Raw genomic sequence first — 25244 nt, forward strand, 5'->3', positions numbered from 1 at the left:
GTAAATTATGGGACCTTATGCTACAGATGTATTGAGACTTTTAATATGTTTGAAATTCTGTAAATGTATTTTTCTAAGTAAGATACATTTAGTTAAATCAGTTGGCACAAGGATACCACTGCACATAAGCTCAGTCCTGTAGAGAATCATCTTACGTGGAGTAGACTTCCCTTCCTCAACCTCCTTTGTGTCAAGAATCTGGTATGTGGGGTTGAATCTGATACCCAGCAGGATTCTGCGGTCACTACCCACCCCAGTCCTGCACTCCCTGCCTCTTCTTTATAGAAAAGCTGAAGTCTCCCAGGCCTCCCTCAGTCCTAGAAGAGCAGGCTCCAGCAGTTGATCAGGACAAGCCTGCAGGCACTGGGGGTGGCAATGACTCTGACCACCTATCTCAGCGATTAACTGAGATTATTCCTCTATTTTCCTTTAAAACTTTCATGGCTGAACAGAATCTTGAGATGGTTTTTTTAAGGGTCGGAGGAGGATTCTGGGTCCACCAGACTGCAGGCATTCTGAATAAAAGCTACTTTCTTTTTTTGTTACCAAGGCTGTCAACCCCCGGATTATACCTCTGCCTCTCTCCTGAAAAGAAACCAGTTACTGTTATCTAAGTCTCAGGTGGCAGCTTCAGAGAAGAAACCAGAACTGGTTAGACCCAATGCCCAAGATGGTGGACGATTCTACTTCCAGTGGACCTTGAGCCCCAGTATATGCTCACTTGAATGTATTTGCACGCTAAATGACGTACCACCAGTGCCGTGACAGTTGACGACTCCTATGACAACAACCAGAAAAGCCCACATAAGGACTGAAAAACCTGCACAGGGGCTGACTGGCTCCATCACACCGGGAAGGAGGACATGACGGTAGAAGCCTCCCATGAAAGACCATTGTCCTGACCCGGGTCAGAGCTGTCTCCACCGGCCACCTTGGCTGATGGCGCCCTGCTCTAGTGCTTTTCCTTCTTTCTCCCCGCTCGAGCACCTTCCTTCTGTTTCCCCTTCTGAGCAATAAAGTGGCTGTTCACTTCTACCCTCTGCCTCTGCCGTGCAAATTCTTTCACAGCTGGGTGACAAGGACCCATACTTTGGTGGGCCTTCTAATTTAGAGGTTTCTATCCCTAAAAAATCCATATAAAATTTGACTTGCTGAGTCCATCACCTGCATTTTATATGATTATCAAACAAATGAGAGGCTCACAAACTTCAGATTGAGCAGGAACCAGAATCATTGGGCCAAGTGATGGCCTTCGAAGTCTAATGACCCCCATTTCTGGGCTCTCAGAAGTCAGCCTGTGATCCCTCAACAGATAAAGTACCTAATTTACTGGGCATGTTTCCCCTAACAAACTAATAGGCCTAGGTAATGCCTAATCTCAGGAGAGCTCAGGCTGGCTTGTTTCAGCCCACCTTATCAAACCCCACCGCCCTTCACAGACCCTAAGCCTCCTACCTCACTTACAGCCAATCAGAGACTTGCGCACAAGCTAATCAGGCACCTTGTGACCGACTTTATAAAAGACCTCAACAACTCGCCCTCAGGGCTCACAGAGGCACCTCTTGTCCTGCTGTCTAGGGCAGCATACCCCTAATAAACTCCTTTTCTATTTCCATACTTTATCTCTGGTAATTCTTTTACCAAGTCACATGTCACTGACCAGCCCCTGTTGTGTCACACAACAGGAATGAACTCCCAAGAAATTTGCTTCAGATTAATGACTTAGAAACTACATATTTCAAAAGGATAGGTCATAACAAGCGAACAATTAGCTTCCGTTAACATTTTAAGCACACATTATCAGGTGATAAGGAATATTTTAAATTTACCAACTCATGTCTTGTATACTATATTCTCTAATGTTTTTCTACTGAATTCCCTTTTAAAAGTCAGAGGGCTATGGAAGAAATACATCTTCCAGTAGAGGAAAAAAAACAAATTAGCACTTCAGACCGCTATAATACAATTATGCTTCATATAGAGGAGTGAAAAATTCTGTAAGGAAAAATATAATGAGACAGGGTAAACAAAAATAAAAATTGAAGGTGTAATTGAGGCAACCATACAAACAACAGGAACACAAACAACAGATGGATTGGATAGATTTGTTTATAATTCAATATAATTTGCTATAATTAGAGGTGACTTTTTTGTTTGCATCAAAAGAAGAGTTGGTTTGAAGTTGTCAGGACAGGTTTCTTTTTCTTATTTCAGTTAGTTTTGCAAAGTGGAGTTCAAAGAGCTTATAGGAGGATAAAATAAACCCCAAACCTCTTGCAGTAACTTAGGACAATGATCTTCCTCTTTTTAGATCCAGCGTAACCAATTCTTACAATTTAGAGGATCTTCTATCTGAAAGGTAGCAGCCCCTGCCTCTCTCCTAATCCTCATGAAAGAAGACACACCTGGCAGAGGTGGGAGGCCATGACTGTTTATCAAAAGGAACAGAGAGTCCTTCCAGCAATTCCATCGCAGCTGTTTAGGGAGGCTGCTTCCTCTGTCTTGTCTCCAGGGCAGAAGTGGTAAATGAGCTAATCGCGGCAGCAATGATTTATGCACGAGACTGTATGTCCTCCGATAATTTCAGACACAAAAATTGTCCAGCTACAAAGCTGGCCCAAAGAGGCCTCCTTCAAATGTAGAGAGGTAGAACTTAAACCTTCATGAAAAGGAAATTCTAGACAATTTATTAGAAAAAAAACTTTGTTTCCATGTTCATGTCATTTAACATCTATTCCATATTCAAATCCTGAGGAATTCTATCTCCCTATCTCCCCGTTGGGAATGGTCATTTACTATCTGAAGGTTTCAAAGATTTAGGTAGTCTGATATGTTAAATGAAGATAGAAAGTTACCTCGTCATTGTGAAATATATTGCAAAAGGAGTTTTCGTTAACGACTACTTTACATTACGAAAAGTCTCCTTGTCCAGTTTTCATATACACATACCGGCCCTTGAACAACATGCATTTGAACTGCGCAGGTCCACTTATATGTGTATTTTTGTCGATAAACATATACCAAGTACTACACAATCATGGTAGTTTGAATTCAAGGATGTGGATCCATGGATACAGATAACTGTAAAGTTATCTGAGACTTTTTTTTTTTAACCTGAAGAGGGGTATAAAAAATACATTTCTGAAGGACATTTTAGAAGCATGAAAAAGTATTATGAAAACTACAAAATCTCAAGGTTAGAGCTGCTTCTGTAGCTCTCTAGTTTCTCCCTTTGCTTTGTTTCAGAACTATATCTAAGAAATCTCATAATTTTTAAAGAATCAGCTTTATTTTTTCACTCTTTTTACTGAGATAATTTTAGATTTATAAGGGAGTTGTGAAAATAGTACATAGTTCCTGTATATCCTTCACACGGTCATCCTTTATGTTAACATCTTATGTAAACATTATGTGATTATGAAAACTAAGAAATTAGCATTGGTGAAATACTATTAGCTAAACCACAGGCTTTTTTGGATTTCATCGGTTGTCCCACTAATGTCCTTTTCCATGTTTAGGATCCAATCCAAGATCACATTGCATTTACTCATCACGTCTTCTCAGTCTTCTCCAATCTATGATGGTTGATCAATATTTCCTTTTAAGACACTGAAACATTTGAATAAAGCTAATCAGTAAAGTATCCCTCAATTTAGTTTGTCTGATATTTTCTCACAATTAGAGTGAGGTAATGGATTTAGGGGAAGAATGCCATGAAAGTTTGTGTCATCAGGTCATTTCAGAAGGTACATGACATTCATATGTCCTATTACTGGTGATAATTTTGATCACTTGGTTAAGATGCTGTCTGCCATGTTTCTCCACTGTAAAATTACTATATTGTCCCTTGTAACTAAAAAATATTTAAATACTTAAGGCCCTAAAAAACTTATCTGGAAATACACTATTTTACCTTAAACCCTCATCCACTAATTTTAGCCTCTGTTGATGGGCCTTGCCTGCAGCATTTATTGCTATGCTATTCTAATGTCAATTTTCTATTTCTTTCATCTCTTCTATATTTACAATTGGAATTCTCTTATAAGGAAGAATTGTTCCTCCCTCACCGCCCGCCCCCCATTCAATTACATATTGGGGTATGTATTTTTATAAGTATAAACTCATGAATATTTATTTTATTCTTTGGCTTAATTTCTTTTTTCTTTCTTTTTCTTTTTTTTTTTTTTTCTTAAATTGTTCCAGCTTTGGCCACTGAGAGCTTTTCAGGTTGGCTCCTGTGCCCTTTCAGCATTACTCCATTTTATTTTTAAAGCAATTCCTTACTTTCTGGCATTAATCAACTTTATTTTAAGTAATCGTTTTGAAGTTGTTCTACTCTACAGAAACTCAATATTCCATTTGACAGACTACATATTCCTTTGAGACTGATCTTTTATCTCCTCGCACGTAGCAGAATAGATGGCAAGTGACAGACATTTGTTGAACATGCTTCAACTGAATGCTTGCTTATACCTATATTTGTGCTGAACTTGAGAAAGGTAAAAACTATTTTCCATATTATGTATATGTCCTTAAATGTATATTCACTATTAAATCGCTGCTCTCTTTTCTCATTCCATATAATCCTAGTTCCTCTGACCATTACTCAGAGATATTATCATCAATAGATTATCATTATCATCCTTAAGAACCCATAGCCAAACCTTGATCCACCTATGTCTCAGTGACAGGTTCTATAAAAAGCAAATTACGGGGGTGTCTTCCCCACCTGTCCCCTGACCTAAACCATTTAAAAATATTAATACACAAACAGAATGTACATGAATTATGAATCTTTAGCAAAACAAAGAATATAAAATAAAGTCAATATATATGATTTTAAAGACCATGATATTAAATAGTTTAGTAAAGAAATAATGGAAGTAGGATTAGGGCCCTTGTACTCCTTAACCCTTAGTTTTTATAACTATCTTAAAATTAATGACTCCAAGGGTTTACTTTTTGGTTTGTTTGTTTCATTTTAGCAGAGCTCTTTGTTCAGATACCTTTTACTGAATGCTTACTGTGTGCCAAGCACTACTTTAACAATAAGAGTTAGGTACTACTATGATGACCATTATACAGATATGGAAAACTGAGAGACAGAGGTAAATTACTTGTCCAAGATTATGTTAGTAGTAAGTACTGAGCCAGTATTTAGACTGAAGCACTTGACCACAGCATCTACATTCTTAAGCATTACGCTGCATTCCCTCTGCAGGAGCTGGAAATATAAAGTGGAGCTACTCTTGACAAAGTAGAGGAATGGAAATGCTTGCTTAGTCTCCCCTCCAGGCTCATATCCAGTGTCCTTGAATTCAGAGGCTTTAAGGAACAAAGTTTAAAAACCCAAGTTCTAAACCAATTCCTATGATTCCTCAGGTTTTGACACTCTGAATCCAGAGCAGGATTCTACTCAGAGTGGAGCCAGGGTTAAGGCAAATGGGCAGGCTAAGCTGATAGGTCGATAATTGTGCAGATATGGGAGGATGATAAAAGGACATGGGATCCAACTTGGTTTCTAATCTTTGGGATTTCCAAGAGCCTCCTTAAGTCTCATCCCTCTGATGGTCCTAGAATTTACCTTGCCAGATGTGCTCATTATGAACTTGTTTTCCCTATGAACTACCACATCTTCATAATGAATGGAACTGGCCTGTATCCGAAAATTTCTTCCCCTTATCAGGATTATCTTTAATTCTAATTTTTATCTTCCCTAGATGGTAATCCATTCCCACTATTACCCCATTCATCATGGTTTTAAAGATCATTCAAGCAAACAATAGTCTTTTACTTAGTGTTTTTTTAGAACAACAGAGAGCAGAAATAGAAATTTGATCCAGTTAATGAATACAAATACACACAGTATTAAACATTTCGATATGTGATGTGTATTTGTTAAATTTTTTTCATTTTTTTAGCACCATACTTATTTTATTTTCTTGATTAATTACTGTATATTTAAAATCAACTGAAATATATATATACATATATATATATATATAAAATTCCTTGGTGTATTTTCAGCATTTTGTGCAGGTTCCGTGTTTGGTAGTGCTTGCCAAATCCTTGAAAAACAGAACAAGACTCAAGGAGAGTCTGTAATTACAATAATTTGTTTGGGCTGTGAATGTTACGAAGATGAAGACCTGATTCTCTGGGTCAATTGACAAGTAAAATACACTAGAGGTCAATTCAGAATTTCATAACAGATTTTTGGAAGAGGAAAGTAACCAAAAATTATTTTGTTTGACCTGTTTCACTTTCTCGCCTTTCTGGCAGGCTCACCACCTTTCAGTCATGTGTCTGTGTGGTTAATAGTGCTCTAGGTGTGGAGCACAGTTGAAGACCCAAATGGTAAATCTGACTCAAATCCCCAGCCCTGACCAGTTCTCCTGGGGAACAATTCTATTGTTGGAAGTGCTTTTCTTTGGATATATCTAAAAAGAAGTCACTCTTTTGATAGAAACAAAAGAATGGAAGGAAGGAAGAAAGAAAAGGTATATTCAGAAGCTAAAAGTGAAAAAAGTAAGACTTACAAAAGAAATATTGTTCATATGTCATAATGTAAATTGTTTTCTTAATTTCAAATTTCATAATTTGAAAAAGTTACTGTCAAATGTTGACATCCTCAACATTATATAAGTGTTTACTGTGGATATTTAGTTATGTGATCATTAATATGAATATGATAAACTGTTAAATAAAAAGTCATGTCCAAAATTACTGTTTTATTCATCACTTCATTAAACCCCTACTCTATGACAGGCAATGTGCACCAGAAGGTTATAGGCTACAGTCCCTGGTCTACAGAACTTTACACATTAGAGGATTATTTATTTATTTATTTATTTGTTTTGTTTGTTTGTTTATTTAAATAGTCTTTAAAAAAATTTTTAATGGAGGTACTGGGGATTGAACCCAGGGCCTCGTGCACGCTAAGCATGCACTTTACCACTGAGTTATACCCACTCTCCATGTAGGGAAGTCTTTTGAGTTGACTTTCCATCTTTTCTGGGGGGAAGAAGCAGGGAGGTAATTAGATTTTTATTTGTTTATTTGTTATAATGGAGGTACTGGGGATTGAACCCAGGCAAACACTTTATCACATACCTTCCCCTCCTCCCCCTGAGGGTTGTATTTTTTTTTCCCCCAAATCTCTGATGTGAAATAAAAAAGAAAAACAGTCAAAGGAAAATGTATCAAAATTTTGCTTTAATAGGACATGTGAAAAAGAATGATTTAAGCAGGGATTGAATTTGACACAACACTGTAAAATGATTATGAATCACTAAAAAAAAAAAAAGAAGAAAGAGAAGAAAAAAAAAAGTTAAAATGTAATAGGAGGTACGATGTTTTATGAACTGATGCTCTAAGTTACAGCCCATCAGATCCTGACTCTCTCTTACTAGCTCTTTGACCTTGTTCTACTCTGTGTCTCTCAGTCACCTGATTTGTAAATTGGAGATAATCTTAATACCTAAATTCATATGGTAATAAATGCAAAATAGAGTCCTGGCCTGAGACATGGTAAGCACTTAATAAATCTTAGAATTGCTTTTAAAGAGACAGGGGAAATGAGTCAGGAATACAGATAGATAGCCTTTGAAAATTAAGTAAGGTCCCTAATAGAACAACACAAAATATAGGAAATTATAAGAAATGACACAATAGTCACAAAGATAATGAGTATTATACCATAAATTATTTATAGATATTGACTATTTGCTGTTTTAAAAGAAATAACCAAGAAATTAGTATTAATAACAAACACTCAAAACACGCCTGGCTCATGTTATTTGTTTTACAAATATTTGTTAAATTAATAAAACAAGCTGATTTAGTCCCATGATTCCTAGGGAAAAAGAACAAAGGGATGTACTCATTTACATTTACTGAGGTGGCAAAAAATACAATTAGCTTTACAATTAGTTACATTTCAAACAAGGCTACAATCATTAAAACCTAATCCCAAAGCATGAAGACTAATAAACTAATAAAGAGAAAAATTTAACATTATCAGATATCAAATAAAGGTAAGTCAAGCCATAGCAATGATAAATTTCAGAAATACACTGAAAATAATGTTTTAATGTTACTTAAGGAGAGGGATATAGTTATGCGAAATAGACCCTAAATTTGATTTAAAAATTTAAAAATAAAAGACTGTAAAAATAGACACAATAGAGCCTTATGTTTTGAGAAAAAACTGGAACTGAAAATTATATAAATATTAAACATATTTCCCCAAGATGGAAGTCATTTAACTCACCCTGTCATCTACCTGGCTAGGCCAAATTGTGAACATTTGTGTGTTCGTGCAACGGTTTTCAGAATTTAGCTTGTATTATCTGGAGGACACACACAGATGGCTGCCCTACTCCCACCCCAGATCTGGGGCAGGACCTATAAATGCACTTCTAGCAAGTTCCCAGGAGACGCTGATACTGCTGGTCTGGGAACCACTACTATAAAAGAAAGAATAGATTTAGCTTCTGAAGCTTAAGGTTCAGATCACAGCTCTGCCAGTTACTGGTTGATACTAGAACGTCAAGTAAATTCTCTGGGTATCATTTTTCTCATAGGAAAAAAAAATGGTAGAAATAAAAGTTATCTCAAAGAATTTTTATGAGATTAAATAAGAAAACATATAGAAAGTGCCGGTACACAGAAGGAACTCAAAATTTGCTGAATTTATATGTGCTACTAATTTCAAACCTGATTTTAACTGCTAACAATAAAAAGTCCATGTATTTTCTATTGAAGGACAAAATGGAGTTTGTACCAATAAATTGCTATTATTTGTGAAATTATCAATAATTAAGGGGTTAACCCTTTAAGGCCTAGAATTGAGAGATCTTGGTCCTAAAATACAAGGTAATCTAATTCTTGGCTTTATCAGTTAGCCATTCTTTAGGAGAAAAATAAATAAATAAAAACATGGAACAAACGAGAAAGCATCCTAACCCCCGTTTTATCCCAGACATTATACCAGGAAACAGCTGTGAGCTAAAAAGATAGGCCAATAGCATCAAGAAATTGCAACTCCTCTGTGTAAAACACTAAGATATGATAAGCATTCATGTGAACAGGAGGGAAAAAAAAGTCTCGATTATGCTTTGCTCAAGGTATTTACGATATGTTAAAGATACTAAACAAAACTATGCATTCTGACCCATACCATAAATGCCAAATTAGCATAGCTAATCAAGGAAATTCATAAGCATTTCATTAAAGAAATACAGTTAAGGACTGAAAAATACTTAAGACTTCTCATTCGGAGCCTTTAAAGTGCTTGGGGAACTTATGCATATATTGTTAGTTTTAATCGTTAATTCAATCAGCAATAGTTCTTGAGGTTGTGATGTCTGTGTTCCACGCTCTCAGTATACAGGAGTGAAAAAATGGGACAGTCTTTGTCCTCACGTAACTTATACGTTTAAGTATTGAATACAAACTTAGCAGAGCCCTAGGGGGCCCTCCCAAGTACAAAGGCTCCTCCATGTCTCTTGCCTCTCTTTTGCAGAAAAGCTAAAGTCTCTAAGGTTTCCCCAGAGTCACAAAAGAGCAGGTTCTAGCAGTGAGTGATTAGGATAGCAGAGTCCAGAATCTTCCACCGTCTGATGCTCTTTCCTGAGCTGCTTTACAGACACTATAACTGCACCAGAGGGAAAAAGCTACCTGCATGGAGACCAGACTACAGCCATGATATAAAGGGTTCCATCCTGAGCAGTGCTGAAGAACTGGCCTCCAGAGAACGGGATTCACACTATTGCTCATAATGATCTGTATCTCTGTGGGCATTGAAATAACTGTATCTTTCTCTGCCTGTATATGTAAGTGAGCTACTAAAATAAATCTGGAAGGCAGACTGAGAAAAATGGAGTCTACTCGTGTCAGTTGAGCATCTAAGCTAACATTTCCCTTGGGCTTTTTCAGATTCCATGATTAAATCAGTTTGCACTGGGAATTTTATCAACTGCAACTGAGAATTCAAATCAATATAAACAGGCATTAGTTATATTGTTGAGTTCTCAAACTCTTGAAGGTCTGTAAAATGGAAAGTATCATTACAGTATATCACATGCAAGTTTTGCATTGTTTCCTTCCTCACATCATAACCCAAGCCCTATTCTTAGTACTGTGTGTGATATTTAAAAATTGTAGCTATTTGGTCTAAACTGTTAGACTACTAGGCATGTAATTTTTAAGAAATTTTGAACATTATAAATTCTCTCTTCAATTTTTGTCCTTTCTGGGCTCACGTTGACCATGACAGGAATTCTACAGTTAGAAGATAAACAAAGAAATTATCTAAACTAGTCTTTTACCTGGAAGCAGCAATGCAGCAGGCAGAATTCTAAAAGTGGCCCCCAAAGATGTCCTTCCCTAATGCCTGGAACCTGTGAATATGAGATATCACCCCCATGGGTATGCTATGCAATATGGCACAGATGACTTTCAGATAGGGAGATCAGCTGGGTGAGCATAATCTATTAACATGAGCCCATTTATTTTATTTTTTTTAATTGAAGTATAGTCAGTTTACAATGTTGTGTCAATTTCTGGTATACAGCATAATGTTTCAGTCATACATGAACATACATAGAATTGTTTTCTTAGTTTTTTTCACTATAAGCTACTACAAGATATCGAATCTAGTTTCCTGTGCTATACAGTACGAACTTGTTTATCTATTTTCTACATACCAGTCAGTATCTGCAAATCTCAAACTCCCAATTTATCCCTTCCCATCCCTTTCTCTCCTGGTAACCATAAATTTGTTTTCTAAGTCTATCAGTCTGTTTCTGTTTTATAAATAAGTTCAGTTGTACACAAGCCCCTTTAAAAGCAGATTTTTCTGCAGGTGGTGGCAGAAGGAAAAGTCAGATTCAAAGCGCAAAGAGAAGTTGACACATCACTGCTAGCTTAGAATATGGAAGGAGTTATGTGCCAAGGAATGTGGGCACCCTCTAGGAGCTGAGAGTGGCCCCTTGGATGACAGCCAGCAAGGAAAGGAGAAATCAGTCTTGCAACCACAAAGAACTGAATTTGACCAACAACCTGGAATAGTTTGAAAGCAGATTTTTCCCCAGGGCGTTCAGATAAAAGTCTTTGCCTTATGAAGCCCTAAGTGAAGAACCAGGCAAATCCACTTGGAATTCTGACCTAGAGAACTGCAAGACAATAAATAGATGATGTTTTAAGATGCTAAGTGCATGGTACTTTGTTACCCAGCAATAGATAACGAATATAGGCAGTTATTACTACAGTAGCGTGTGATGCTGATGTTTTAGGACAATAGTTACTCAGTTATTTGGACTTTCATGATATAGTGAGAGAGATGTTAGATGTATATTTTTTAACCTTGGAATAATGAAATATGACATCCTAGTAAATCATATAAGTATTTTATAAGACTTTTAAGTATAATAATATGATACTTACGTCTCATATTAATATGCTCATATATATCTATATATGGTTTCATACATATGTTGTGTATGTAGACTACCATATAAAAAAGGAGCACTCCAATCTCACCAATACACACACACACACACTTTTTTGTACATGTGTTTCCTATTAATGAAAGAGGTAAAGAAATCTGAAATTTAGGAATTTACTTTTCACTCTTCCTAGTCAAAGAAGTTTCTGCTAGTCTGACCCACTTCTTATACATGATATAAGGCAAACTCTTCCCACCTCCCATGACGCTACTGAATTTGACCCTATTTTATTATTCTTATGGGGAAATGGACTTCCAGTAAGTCTCTCAATAGCGTGGCCCAGAATTCCCTATTAGAAATATGCTGAACACTTCTATCTGCTACTAAAACCAAGTATTCATTTTGTAGCTACTTTGTAGCTTACTTTTTAAAAATGTTAATATGAATGGCCATACATTTAGAGAAACATTTGGTGGCTAGTTCTAATGGCACATTTCTTTCAGAGGCTTCAGATAACTTTTCTTATTTAAAAACAAAACAAACAAACAAAAAAACAAAAACAAAACCCTTTCTTCTTAGGAGTATTGAGCCTGCTTAGGTTAGGAGTACAGTAAAATAATTTTCTTTCTGAAGAACTCCTACCCATAAGTAATCTCTATTCTTCCTAGTCCTGGATATTTCCACTTGGGAAAGGTTTGTTTTTCTTTTTAAAATACTTAATTTTGACGTAATAATAGATTCACAGGAAGTTGCAAAGAAATATACAGAGAAGTACAATAAACTTCCTCCAGTTTCTCTCGTTAGTACTACATTTTACAAGTATGATACAGTATCAAAATCAAGCAGTGGACATGGCTACCACCCCAAGCTCTTATAAAGACGTCACCAGTTATGCATATATTTGTGTGTGTGTATGCATGTGTGTGTAGCTATAGGTAATGTTATCAAAGTTGTAGCCTTGTGTAACCACCATCACAATCAAGGTAGTCAACTGTACAATCACAAGACTCCCTTTACATCCACACCCATCCCCTCTCTCATCCCTAACTCTCGGTAACTGCAAATGTGTTCCCTATCTCTATAATTATGTTATTTCATGAATATTATATAAATGGAATTATAAATCATAGATTCCTCTGAGACTGGCTCTTTTCACTCAGCATAATTTTCTTGAAGTTCATCCAAATTGCTGTGTGTATCAATAGCTCATTCCTTCTTATTGCTGAGTAGTATTCCATTTTTAATGATTTCTCAGAAAAGAACTTTCATGTTGCAGTATGAAGCATTACCAGATTGTCTCAGTCATATTCAGGGAATACCTGTCTCTTGGTAGCCACATATGATGTGCATCAAATAAACACTCTTCCCAACTTATCTCTGAGCACTGGAAAAATTTTCGACTATTAAGTTTTCACAGTGGCAAAGACATGGATCAGTTCCATTATGCAGAGCCAGACTCATTTAAAAGAAAAAAACTAAAAACTTTCCAAATTAAGATTCCTATTAACCTTAAAGAATTCACTGGCCTCATTAAGAAAGAAAAAATGCAGGTATCTGTAAAAATAAGGGTACAAAAACAGAAAAATAATTTCTGCTTACTCCAGAAGAAATTATACCTGCTGGAAAATTATGAGCTACTTCATGATGAAATCTCTCTGTTAGATATTTGAGCTCACTTAAATAAGAATTAGAATAATCCTAGGTTTCTAGTAACATGGGCCACACATAAAAAGACTCACTCTCAAATCAACAGAGCTGGATGGCAATTCTCACAAGAAACACCTTTGCATGTTCATGCATCATTGTTAGGGGAGCCATTACTTCATAAATAAAAAGAAATCATACTTTTTCCCTTCATGAAATCCCTTGCCTTTACTTTCAAACAAAACAGACCCCAACTATCCTCCTAAGATCAGCTCTGGACCCTTCTCCACAATTCTTCCAAACACTTGACTCTCTGCTCTTTCTTCAACACACAACGTTCGTGAGGTACCACTTCTCATATGCTGTAGTGTGAAAATTCTATCTAAGATTCTGGTGAACAACATCGTGTTCCAAGTTTCTATCCGTTGATTATTGCTATTTTGTTTATAAGAGCAAAAAACCCCAGAAACATGTTAAAGTCCTATAATGTGACTGCTTATACAAATTAAGATTCGCACAAAAGAATGATAATATAGGCATATATTTAATTGTGGAAAGATGTTTACAGAACATATTAAAGTCTGTTATTATATTGTCATTGTCAAACACAAAAATTAGCATAGCCCCATTTTTGTAAGTGTAACTATGACAATAACAACAAAATACACATAAGAGATTAAAAATTAATAACTGAGGATTATGTATTTTTTAGTTTTCTTTTCCACTTATTTTTTCCCAAAAGTTTAATGATAAGCATGAATAATAAAAAAAAAAACAATAACAGTTATTAAAGTCCTTTTTTTTGCTTTTACTTTTTTTTGCATTGTCTCTCCAACCATATTTCAATTTTCTTGAGAACAGACTATCATACTTACTCATATACTCCAAGTTGGTGATATAAGAGATTTGATATACTCAATTTCTTTTTCATAAAGGCTAAAAACAAATTTTATAGCATGACTATAGTTTGTCACCACTAAGTTATTCCATTGTGAATATACATACTTAATATATGTGTATTCCTTGAGGTCTGAGGGGTATTTTTTGAAAGACATACTCAAATACTACGCAGTATAATTCTCTACAACCAATGAGAACTCAAAAATTACTTTTTGAATAACATTAAAAATATAGCAGTGCACAGCTCCTTCCCAATGAGATTTCAGAATTTTAAAGGCAGGAATTGCTTTGCATTCTTGTTACATTTACTAACAATATCAATAGTAATAACAGCATGTTATTATCATCATAGAGGCCACCTTTTACTGAGTATTTACCGTGAGCCAGGAACTGGGCGAAACTTTGACATTTGTGAGATCACTTAAATTTCACAATAATTATTATCCCCATTTTGTATACAAGGAAACTGAGTATCAGTGATTAAACAGCTTACCCAAAAATCACATAGTGAGTACTTTGAAGAGCTAGGACTGGAAGCCAAGACAATCTGAGTCCAGATTCTGAGATGTCAATTAGGAAGCTATATCATCTCTCTTAATAAGCACTCAAAAGCATTTCTCAAATGAATTAATGAATATAAATGTGAGAAGTTATTATTTATCTATATAAATTGATTCTCAAGTGTTTGCAAGTAGTATAACAGGAGAGAATACAATGAACAAAGTTTAGCAATGGAAGTTAAGGATTTAAATCTTGATACTAAAATCACCAAATCAAAATCTGTATGTTCTGAGAATATGAATATTACAGTATTGTTGTGTCTGCTCAGTTGATCCTTTTGCCTCTAATTCACAGGATGGTCCAATTAGAGACTTATCATCAAAAAAGAATGCATTATGACAAACAGATGATAACAAGTCAATCAAAAAACTGTCAGTTGTATTCAAATTAATAAATTGATGGGCAACTGAAATGACTATATGTACTACAACATAATTATTTTAAATAACTTAATTTAATATAAAATTACTTATTTTCATATGTTTTTTGGCAGAGATTATTCATTATCAAGGAATGATACTGAGTTTTTAAGTTTTGAAAAATAAAAATAATTCTAAGATAGTATATGTCAAAATTTGGTTAACTCTGTAGTCCAATTTTAAAACATGAAAAATATAAAGGATGGCTTGTATTTGCAGAAAGAAAATAAAGTGCTGTTAGAAAATATAGATTCAGGTCCCTTATTTGATTGGCTAAATCATAAACTTTATAAAATGAAAATATAAACAGTAACAACAAACCTCATGATCAATTTCCACAATCATAGTCAGATTTTCACTAGTAAATTGGCAGGGAAATGCTTCATAACACTTCCTGAAAATCATGGACTGTTTGTATATATTTTTATATTCTTAGTGTCCAAGAAATTTTGGGTCAGAAAAAAGGTGCTTAATAAATGTTCACAGATTGAATAAACATATTCTGGAAAAGAATCAAAGATGATTCTTTTCAATATTTGAATAAATTCAAATTTATAAACTTGAAATATTGAAAACTGCCTAATTGTTCAACAACAGAGAAATGATTGAGTAAATTATGGTAATATTATTAGCCATGAAAACCAAATGGAAAGTGCTCACTTTGAAAAAAAAACACAATAGCAGATGTTAAGAACTCAAAGTATAGATTTAGCAACAGATAAGAAAAGTTGAAGAGAGAATTAATAAACTGAGAGACAGGTCAAAAGAAAATATCAACACCAAAGCATATGAAGACAAAAGGTGAAAAATACAAAACAGAGCATAAGAGACATACAGTTTACAGATTTTTTAAAAGTCATACGTATCATTAGTGTTTCTTCAGAGAAGAGAGAAAATGCAGCTGAAATAATATTTGAGGACACAACTGCAGAGAATTTTCCAAAACTGATAAAACACAGTCAGTCATCAATTTAAGTCCTAAAATCCCCAAGTATTATAAATACGAAACGATAACACCAAAAAGACTGCTAAGTAATAATCACAGCAAAAAGCAAATCTACAAAGAGAAAACCTTAAAGTCAATCAGAAAATAACAACATATTGCCTTCAAAGGAGCAATAAAACTGACACATGACTTCTCAATTGGAAAAAAAAAAAAAAAAAAGGAAGCCAAAGACAATGGAATGATATCTTGGCAATGCTTTGTGAAAAAAAATAGCTGACAACCTAGAATTTCACACCTAGTAAAATTATGCAAATGAGAATAAGGAAGTGAAATATAGCTATTTTAAAGCAAATAAAAATGGAAAGAATTTATGACTAGCAGACCCACACCTAAGGAAATATCAAAGGATGTTCTTTAAAGAGAAGGAAAATGATTCCTGATGGAAGTCCAGAGATACAGAAAGAAAGAAAGATGAACAGGAATGGTAAAAATGTGGCTAAGTATAAATAAAAATTGACTAAGAAAATAATAATTACAATGTTCCATAGAGTTTGAAACACATAAAGGATTTCAACATACACAAGTATTCAGTCAGAAAGTATATATATGGAGAGTAAAAGTTCTAAGGTCTTTGAATTGTCTGAGAATTGTTAAAAACACTAATTGTTAAAAACATGTTAGATGTTAGTAAGTCAAGAAAGCATGTATAATCTCTAGAGCAACCATGAAAAGAATAGTAAAAGAATGTACAACTACCAAGATAATTGGGAGGAAGGCAATGAAATAATATATAGTACTCAATAAGTCAAAGAAAAGGCAACAAATAAAAGAGAAAACAGAATATAGAATAGATGGAACACACAGAAATCAAATAGCAGTGTTAGATTTAAATCTCAAAACATTAGTAGTTATGTTATAGGTAAATGGACTAAATATTTCAATCAAAAGACAGAATGTTATACTGCAATAAAAACTATATGCTTTCAATATAAAGATAAAATTTGAAAATTAAAGGACATAAAAATATAATCATGCAAACACTGACCAAAAACTGGGGTCACTATATTTGAGATGAAATCAAAATAAACTTTAAGTCCAAAAAAAAAGGAATTACTAGTAATAAAGAGGAACATTCCATAATAAAGTAAGGCTTAATTCATCATAAAGATAAAACAATTCTAAAAATCATATGACCTAATAAATAGCCTCAAATTATAGAAAACAAAAATTCATAAAACTAACAGAAAGAGAAACAGACAATCCACAGTAGGAGATTTTAATCATATTCTCTCAGTAAATGATCTAAGAAGCAGACAAAATATCAGTAAGTAAACACAAGAATCGAAAATGCATTTATCAAATTTGATCTAACAGACATATATAGAACACTGCACCCCCAAACTGCAGAGTGCAGATTCTTTTCAAATACACATGGATCACTTATAAAAATTGTCCAGATATTGGGTAGTCCATAAAGTAAATCTCAACAAATGTCAGAGCTGAAATAATGCCAAAAATGTTCTTCAACCACAGTGAGACACAGTGAAATTAATCTAGAAGTCAGTAACACACATACCAACCAGAAATGTTTCACATATTTAGGTATAAGAAATATACTTCTGAAATCTATAGATCAAAATGACAAAATGGAAATGATAACAAAAATACGATATTAAAATTGGTGACATGAAGCTAATGCCATGCTTAGAGGTAAATTTATACCGTACATGAATACGTCAGAAAAGAACAAAGGCTGAAAACTGTTAGTGAAAAATAGGTCTTGCAGGGGTAGGATTTTAGGTAGAAAAGGGGATAAGGGCATTTTGGTCTAGCAACCAGCATGCGCCAAGTATAGTCAGCCTGGCCCTGGATAAATACAGGGAGGTTCTGAGACAAGAGAACATATAGTGGGTCTGACAGTCGATGCTTCATTTAACTTAGTAGGGAACAAATAAACGCTGAAGAATTGTGAGTTAGTGAGAGAGATGTTCAGAGCTGTACTTCAAAAGCATATCACCAGGGAGAAGTGTTCAGGTTGAACTACTTTCTCCATATAACACACACTCATCACCCTCCCTTTACTGTAGTGATTTGTTTAATATCTCTCTTCTCTGTTAGATTCTATAGGGGCAGCTCTGTGAGGTGAGAAAGTGTACCTGTCTTTTCAGTACTGTATCCCCAGTGCCTAGGATAGTTCTTGGCATATAGAAAATGTTCAATAAGTATTTGTACATTAATACAGTATGAAAGAAATGAGAGATGTAGAAATCATTTAGAAAAATCAGCCTCAGTTTGAATTGTCTCAAGAGTAGGTCCTAGGGCTACAGTCACCCAGCAGACAGTCAGGGTCTTAAAAAATATATATGAATGCTCAGACTAGTTCCCTCTCTATTTTTCTTATTTCCATTAATCACACTACTTCATTCATGCATTCATTCAGTCATTCATTCAACAACCCTGTATTGACTGTCTACTATGTACCAGACATGTTCTGGCCCTGGAGGTACAGATGTGAATAAAACAACATTCCTGCTGAAATGGAGTTTACATACTAATGGGACAATTCAGACAGTAAATAAATATGTATATGATAGGCAGCAATAAATGCCATGAAGAAAAATAAAGCAAGGAAGAAGAGTGGCAGAGTGTGAACATCCATGGCATGCCTGAAAGACTGCATGGAAACCAGGCTGGCTGGAGCAGAGGAAGGGAGGGGAGAATGGTGTTCAGGGAAATACCATGGGCCTTGTAAAGTAGGACCATGTAGCATATAGAAAAGTTTTTGGTTTCACTCTAAAGGAAATAAAAAGCCATTGGAGTATTTTGAGCTAAGGACTCCCATGATCTCACTTAAGAATATTAAAAGGATCCCTATGGCCATTAAATGGAAAATGGATTGTAGGGGGACAAAGGTAGAAGGAGACAGACAAGTTAGGAAGCTAACCTATAGGTCACTTTGACTGCTTGAACTCTGTTTTCATTCAGTTCCATGTGCTGTAACCTAATAATACCTCCACCACCCATCTCCTTGTCTACCCACATTACTCAACTTTAGCACTTCATTACCTATTATTTTCACTATTATAATACTAGTTAGATATTCTAGTTTGCAGAATGCAAGACTGAAGTTTCCCATTCATACCTTGAACAGCTTTATAGACAATATTGAAAAAATCAGAAAGATAAATAGTACATTTTTAAAAATGGAAATTAAGCAGCATAATTGAAGGTCTGGGTACCTCATGGCAGTAAATGAGAACAAAAATTAGTCATAAAATGTATCAAAGCCTTTGATAATTTCTCAGGGAATGTACATTTATGGATATAAGTCTAATCCTTTAGAATGCTTGATTTTTGACTTTTGTTTCAAAAAAACAGGTGCAATTACATTATTTGCTCACTTTATTTTAATTCACAGAGAACACATGGGAATTAATTTTAAAATATACCAAAATGCAGACAGGTAACAATACCAGCCAATATCAGGATACTGGACTTTTCTAATTAAAAAAAGAATTATAAGCATTATCTCTCCATCTCTGGAACACCCAATAATTTTATGTTCTTAAATGCAATACCATACTCTTGTATATAGTTATAAAAGAGTTAAAGGCTAATGCTTAAATCCTGAGCATTTCAATAGCTAGGAACAGTTATACAACATAATATGAGATTTTACTTCTGGGAAGCGTAATTGGATTTAGTGAATATCAAAGGCAATTTTTATATTTACATTTGTCTTTACTGGTAAGAGTTCAAGAAATAAGAATTTTAGTGTGGCAATTTAAACAGTCCACTTTCCTTAAAAAGACATAGTTTGCTATTATCAAAACTGACCCTATGCATGTACTGTCTCTACAAAAATTGTGTTGATATTTGATAAACAAAGTGAGAAGAATGTTCTAATCAAATAAGATGATTATATATTACCATTAACTATATGCAAAACTACATAAATGATATAATAGAGTAATATAGCATATGCTATTGAATACTCAAGAAAATCAGAATATGACTTTCAAGTTTTAACGTTTTTTTACAATCATAATTATATAGACATGATCATCATTTATTTGCTTAAAGAACTTCTCATTACTATTAATTTACCTTTCTTTGAAAAGCAGGAGACTATAATAGTTCTGTTAGCTAGTGCATCTGAAACCTGTTACTAAGAGAAAAAAACCTTGAATGCAGAAGAAAGCATGTCACTTTTTTCAAGCTTCATTTCTTCTAATCTATCAAGGGGAAAAAAGCCTTATAAAAATTGACCAATGCAGTATAGTTTGAATTTATATTCTCTTGGAAGGGTAAATATAATAAAGTAAGTACCAAATGCTCAACAGTTTATTCCATGCCGACTGCAGCCAGACAATTATAATAGAATAACTGATTTTATAGCGATTGTAAAAATGTAAATAAGGCTTTAAAACTGATTCAGAAATTACATTTTATAAATGAAGCTTTGATTTTAATTTAAACAATTCTCTTAGGGTATAATACGAATTATTCAGAACATTCTGCTTTCGTTATGATTGAAATAGTAGTGATATGTTAGAAGTCCTGGGACAGAAACACCTGTTTCTTATCAAATTACTTCTCCTAATGATTATAATAATTTTATGCACTAGATTAACTTTAAAATGTAAATATTGCAATATATTAAAGTTTAAATTATTAGATAGAAACATTTTAAAAGTAGCAGTGAAAAATGCACCAAATATACCATATCTTTATCTATTTTAATCTATTCCTACTAATAAAGCATCTATATTAAAAATACTTTCATAACATATGTTGATTTTTTTCCTATCACAATATAATATTCCATTATTAAAAACTGAAAAATAAACAATACATAAAAATTTAAAATTCAATAACAACTGTCAATGTTTTGATATATTTCCTTCAAGTCACCTGCCCATCTGGTTAGCTATCTATTTTTCTTTAGCTTTTTTAATATAAAACTAAGATAATACTAAATGTATTTTATTACTTGCTTTTTATTAGTATCAAAACTCATGAGACATTAAACTACATTTTGAATGAAAAAAAAAATCAAAGGACTTTTAAATACATGTTCTCTTTGGAAAGAGTGAAGTACATGCCAAGTTGAGTCATGAAGAGAAATGTCACTGTGATCCGTGGCAGCTGCTTGCTTCCCTGGGAAGGCAGGGGCCGGTTAGGAGTACAGTAGCTAGCAAAGCCCTCAGCGCTCCACAAAGTCACTAGTGGGAAAAGAACAAAGGCCTTTCCAATGCAACTAACACAGATGTGCCCAAAGGCAAACTGTCAGAAACAGTTAAGATGACAGCTACTCACAGTTCATTATTTCCTTCTCACAGGTCACTGGGTGACAAGCTGGGTCAGTGTGCTTTGTTGGCTGTCCCAGTCCTTCCCCACCCCCTGTTCAATTTAAATAAGGGTAAAGGGCTCCATTGGATAAACTAATGTAAACAAACACATTCCAGACGCTTAAGATGCCAGAATATGGCATTTATTTTGGACCAAAATTATACTTAATGTACACCCAACTTACTTTCTCCAAATTAGAAGAGAGCTATATTTCTATACCTCACTGATAGAGGAGGCAAAAACATCTTAAGTAAATAAAAAATATAAACTCTCATGTATTAAGGGTCTTACATGAAAGGCCTAACACAGTAAAAGATTTTCCTTTCTCTTCAATGGAAAAAAGAATTTTTCCACGTTAAAAAAAAAAAAGATCAACAATTAGCTTTCCACAAGTGTTCGACATGTAAATTAAATGAAGTGATTCTGTAGATGAGAGAGTCCCGTTTGTGATGATTGGTGTAGTTGTTTTTTAAGGATATAATTCAAAATAATATGCCAATCAAAATGGCAAGAGTCTAACCAAATCTTTTATGATATAATACACATAAGATTTTAGTAATTACTTAATATGTCTACTCAATATGACGGCATTCTGTAATGAAATTAATAGAATAAAAACCCACTAGGAATGAGGAATAAAATAGTGGTTAAGAGCATAGTCTATAGTCCCAAAGGGCTATGGGTTCAAATCCCATTTCCTCCATTAACTTGCTGTATGACTGGACATATCTCAAAACCACTGAGCCTCAGCTGCCATATCTTTATGGACTGTAAGAGTACCTCCACCATCAGTTATTGTGACAATAAGCTAATCAATCTATCATATTGTTACAAGAATGAGTAAGTACTTAGCATAGCACTTGGCACATGGTAAGTATTCCACAAATGACAGCTATTGCCTGTCACCAAATTTAGTATATACAAAGCTCAACCGAACCACCACTGAAGGTGTGAAATACCTTGGTTAATCTCAACAAGTTATGTTAATATTATTTTTAAAATCTCTAATCCATTCAAGTGCAAGCCTCTAAATCAGTAAATCTATGCTATTAAATTCAATAAGAAATCAAGGGTTCAGTCTCCCTTAATAATTTCTACCTCTGATTTAGCCTTCATTGAAAGTTGCATATATGATATATGTTTTATTATTCCCTTTCTAAACTGTTGGGATTTCAAAATTGTAGAATAGATAAACAAGATTACACTGTATAGCACAGGGAAATATACACAAAATGTTATGATAACTCACATAAAAAAAAATGTGACAATGAGTGTGTATATGTCCATGAATGACTGAAAAATTGTGCTGAACACTGGAATTTGACACAACATTGTAAAATGATTATAAATCAATAAAAAATGTTTAAAAAAAATAAATAAACTGTTTCACCTTATTTAAGGATTCTTTTCTAAGATATCCAGTCAAAATAATAGGCCCTATTTAAAGGCTAAGGATTTAGAATAATCACTAAGACAAGAACACGAATGGTCAAGCAGAATAACACAGAGGCTAAGAATGACGCTTTAGGTGCAGATAGGCATGTCTTAAACTACTAGCTGGAAGTCCTTAGCCAGGAAACTTAATCTCTCTGTGCCTAAATTTCCTTATCAGTAAAACAAAGATTAATACCTCTGCTTTATATACTGTAACCAAGCAGGATGCTATGGGGCCTTCCCAGACAGACCCCTCCCTGACATCCTCTGCTTTAGTTCCTCTCTGAAGTCTCTAAATAATATCTGATTCACATTTCCTGAGTTGTTTTGCAGATGCTAAAACCCCCACAAAATTGAAGAAATTAACTACCTAATGGCCATGAGGTAGTAGCTCCCAGACCTCCTGGAGCCTGAAGACTGGTAACGAGACATCACCCTGTTACCTCACCATCACCAGTCAGAGAATTGTGCATGACCTGATTACATACATTGTGACTCCTCCCCCTCACATGGCCTTTAAAAATGTTTTGTTGAAACCCATCAGGGAATTGGGGCATTCTGAGCACTAGCTGCCCTTCACTCCTTGCTTGGTGTCCTGCAATAGGTGTACTTTCCTTCACCACAACCTGGTGTCAGTAGACTGGCTTGACTGCATGCCTGCAAGTGGACCCAAGTTTGATTTGTTAACAATTTCTTATAGGTTATTGCAAAATAATGCATGTAAAGCATTTAAGCAAAGTCAGTATATGTTATTAATAATCAAACATTATCTTCCCTTTTCACATATTACCTGCTGGTAACTACCAATCTCTCTGTCTTTCCCCACTTTGGCTACTCTCCTTCTTTGGCTACTATGGAAGTACATACTTTTATATCTTTATATATTTTTATTCTTTTCAATTATATATTCTTTTTTCAGACTATTTACTCATAAAGTTTTCTCTGGTATCATACAATTCTATTTCTTTTTCCAATTTCTACAACTCAGATCATTTCATATTATTCCTTTATATTTGATAAAAGCAAGACAATGTGAAGCTCTCTTTTGAAGCTTGATAACGTAATGCAGTGATTCGCTTATATTTGGAAAGCATGCAAACCTAACAAGACAACCTAAGGTTCAAAGTAATCAATATGCCAAGTTCAGCACCATGTTCTAATTTTGCCCAACAACTCCTTCCAAAATGGGAGGAAAGTAATTGCTCTAAGAGCTTACTCTTTACTCAAAATAACTTTGTTAAGGATCAGAAAGAGAAGGAGAGAAACTGAAATTACACCTATTATGGTAAATTGTGGGGGTGGAGAGGAGAATGCAGATAAATCCCTGTGGCTTAAAGGAAAAAAAGGCTGGAAAAGTTGCTGTAGCCAGACACATGAACCCTAAGTAACCCTCACTAAGAAAAGGGCCCTGGGAAATTTCTTATTAATATACAAAGTCTAAAATATATTTACCCGTCAATTCCTACTGACTAAAAATCATGAATCTAAATACAAGTCCCTTTAAAAACTCTTGGCTACTGCTACTTGTTTTCTGAACATTTTCACAACTCTACTTGCTGAGTGCTTATTACATTCCTGAAATGTAAAGACATCTCATTTAATTCTAACAACTCAAACAGGTATTGTGGTATGTTTAACTGACATAAACTACAGTGTTGTTTGTTTTGGGGTTTTTTTTTAACCTCTCATTTCCTAATACTATACTCTTTTCTCCCAAGTTCCATCATCAGACTACATTGCTTCAGGGAAGATACTACAGAATACTTAGAAGAAAAATTGCTAAACTATCCAAAGCCCTCAACCTTCAAAAAAAACAAATTGTTTTTCCAGGCTAGGGAAGTGATAGGGAAATAGGTAAATCATCACTGGGGTTCCTGCACAGTGACCCACTAGGGCCAGCATGAGACACACCCAAAAGCCCCAAATCTGAGAGCAGGAGGATCCTGTGCTTCCTTGAATAGAACACAGGATAGTGACAAGCGCCCAGCATTCTCTCAAGAAGGGCAGAGTAGAAATGGCTGTCGAGTGAGCCTAGAAAGACCGGCCAACAATGATCTCATAAAACAGTAGTTGAGTTTCTCAGCACCCCAGTGTTTCACATGAAAACTTCAAAGACTGCTCACAAGGGACTTACATTCTAGTGATCTGGATAGAGTGGCCTGGCTGCGTAGCTGCAGCCTTGTGATTGTGTTTTGGAGCATCAGAGTTGAGAACTTTCTGTACGACTGAAAAGCAAGTATTAGGGGAGGAAGACCTGGAACTCAGGCTTCTGCACTGGTCCAGGACACCCCCATAGTATAGTAGTACAACAAGGTGTTGAATTTGTTATTTTGTTTGTACCCTATCTTACTCAAAACAATAAAATCAAAGGGTTTGAGGGATGAATAACAATTAGGAGAGACCATAAATTGAAGAATCACTTTTGTTATCAGGAAAAAATATTTCCCTCCTATCAAAATCTTAGGCAGGAATATGTAATTTAAGAATATAAGATAGCTTTTAATCGAAATAAAAAGTTATGCTGCACACTTCAAACTT

At 34.7% G+C, this 25244-nt stretch overlaps 1 protein-coding gene across 6 annotated transcripts in view; it reads right to left on the reverse strand.

Annotated features, from left to right (window-relative positions):
- The window catches only part of DCDC1 (doublecortin domain containing 1), a 382148-nt gene that overhangs the window by 116383 nt on the left and 240521 nt on the right, over window positions 1-25244 (reverse strand). Inside the window, exon 20 of one of the 6 annotated variants that reach the window (XM_072969716.1) lies at window positions 2102-2659. The exons of 3 other annotated variants lie outside the window; for them this stretch is intronic. In XM_072969716.1, coding sequence (XP_072825817.1) covers window positions 2605-2659 — 55 coding nt within the window. In that variant the 3' untranslated portion in view covers window positions 2102-2604. 2 more of the 6 variants (XM_072969719.1, XM_072969717.1) reach the window with 2 other exon arrangements.

The sequence above is a fragment of the Vicugna pacos genome, chromosome 10, assembly GCF_048564905.1.
Source record: "Vicugna pacos chromosome 10, VicPac4, whole genome shotgun sequence".
Lineage (NCBI taxonomy): Eukaryota > Metazoa > Chordata > Mammalia > Artiodactyla > Camelidae > Vicugna > Vicugna pacos.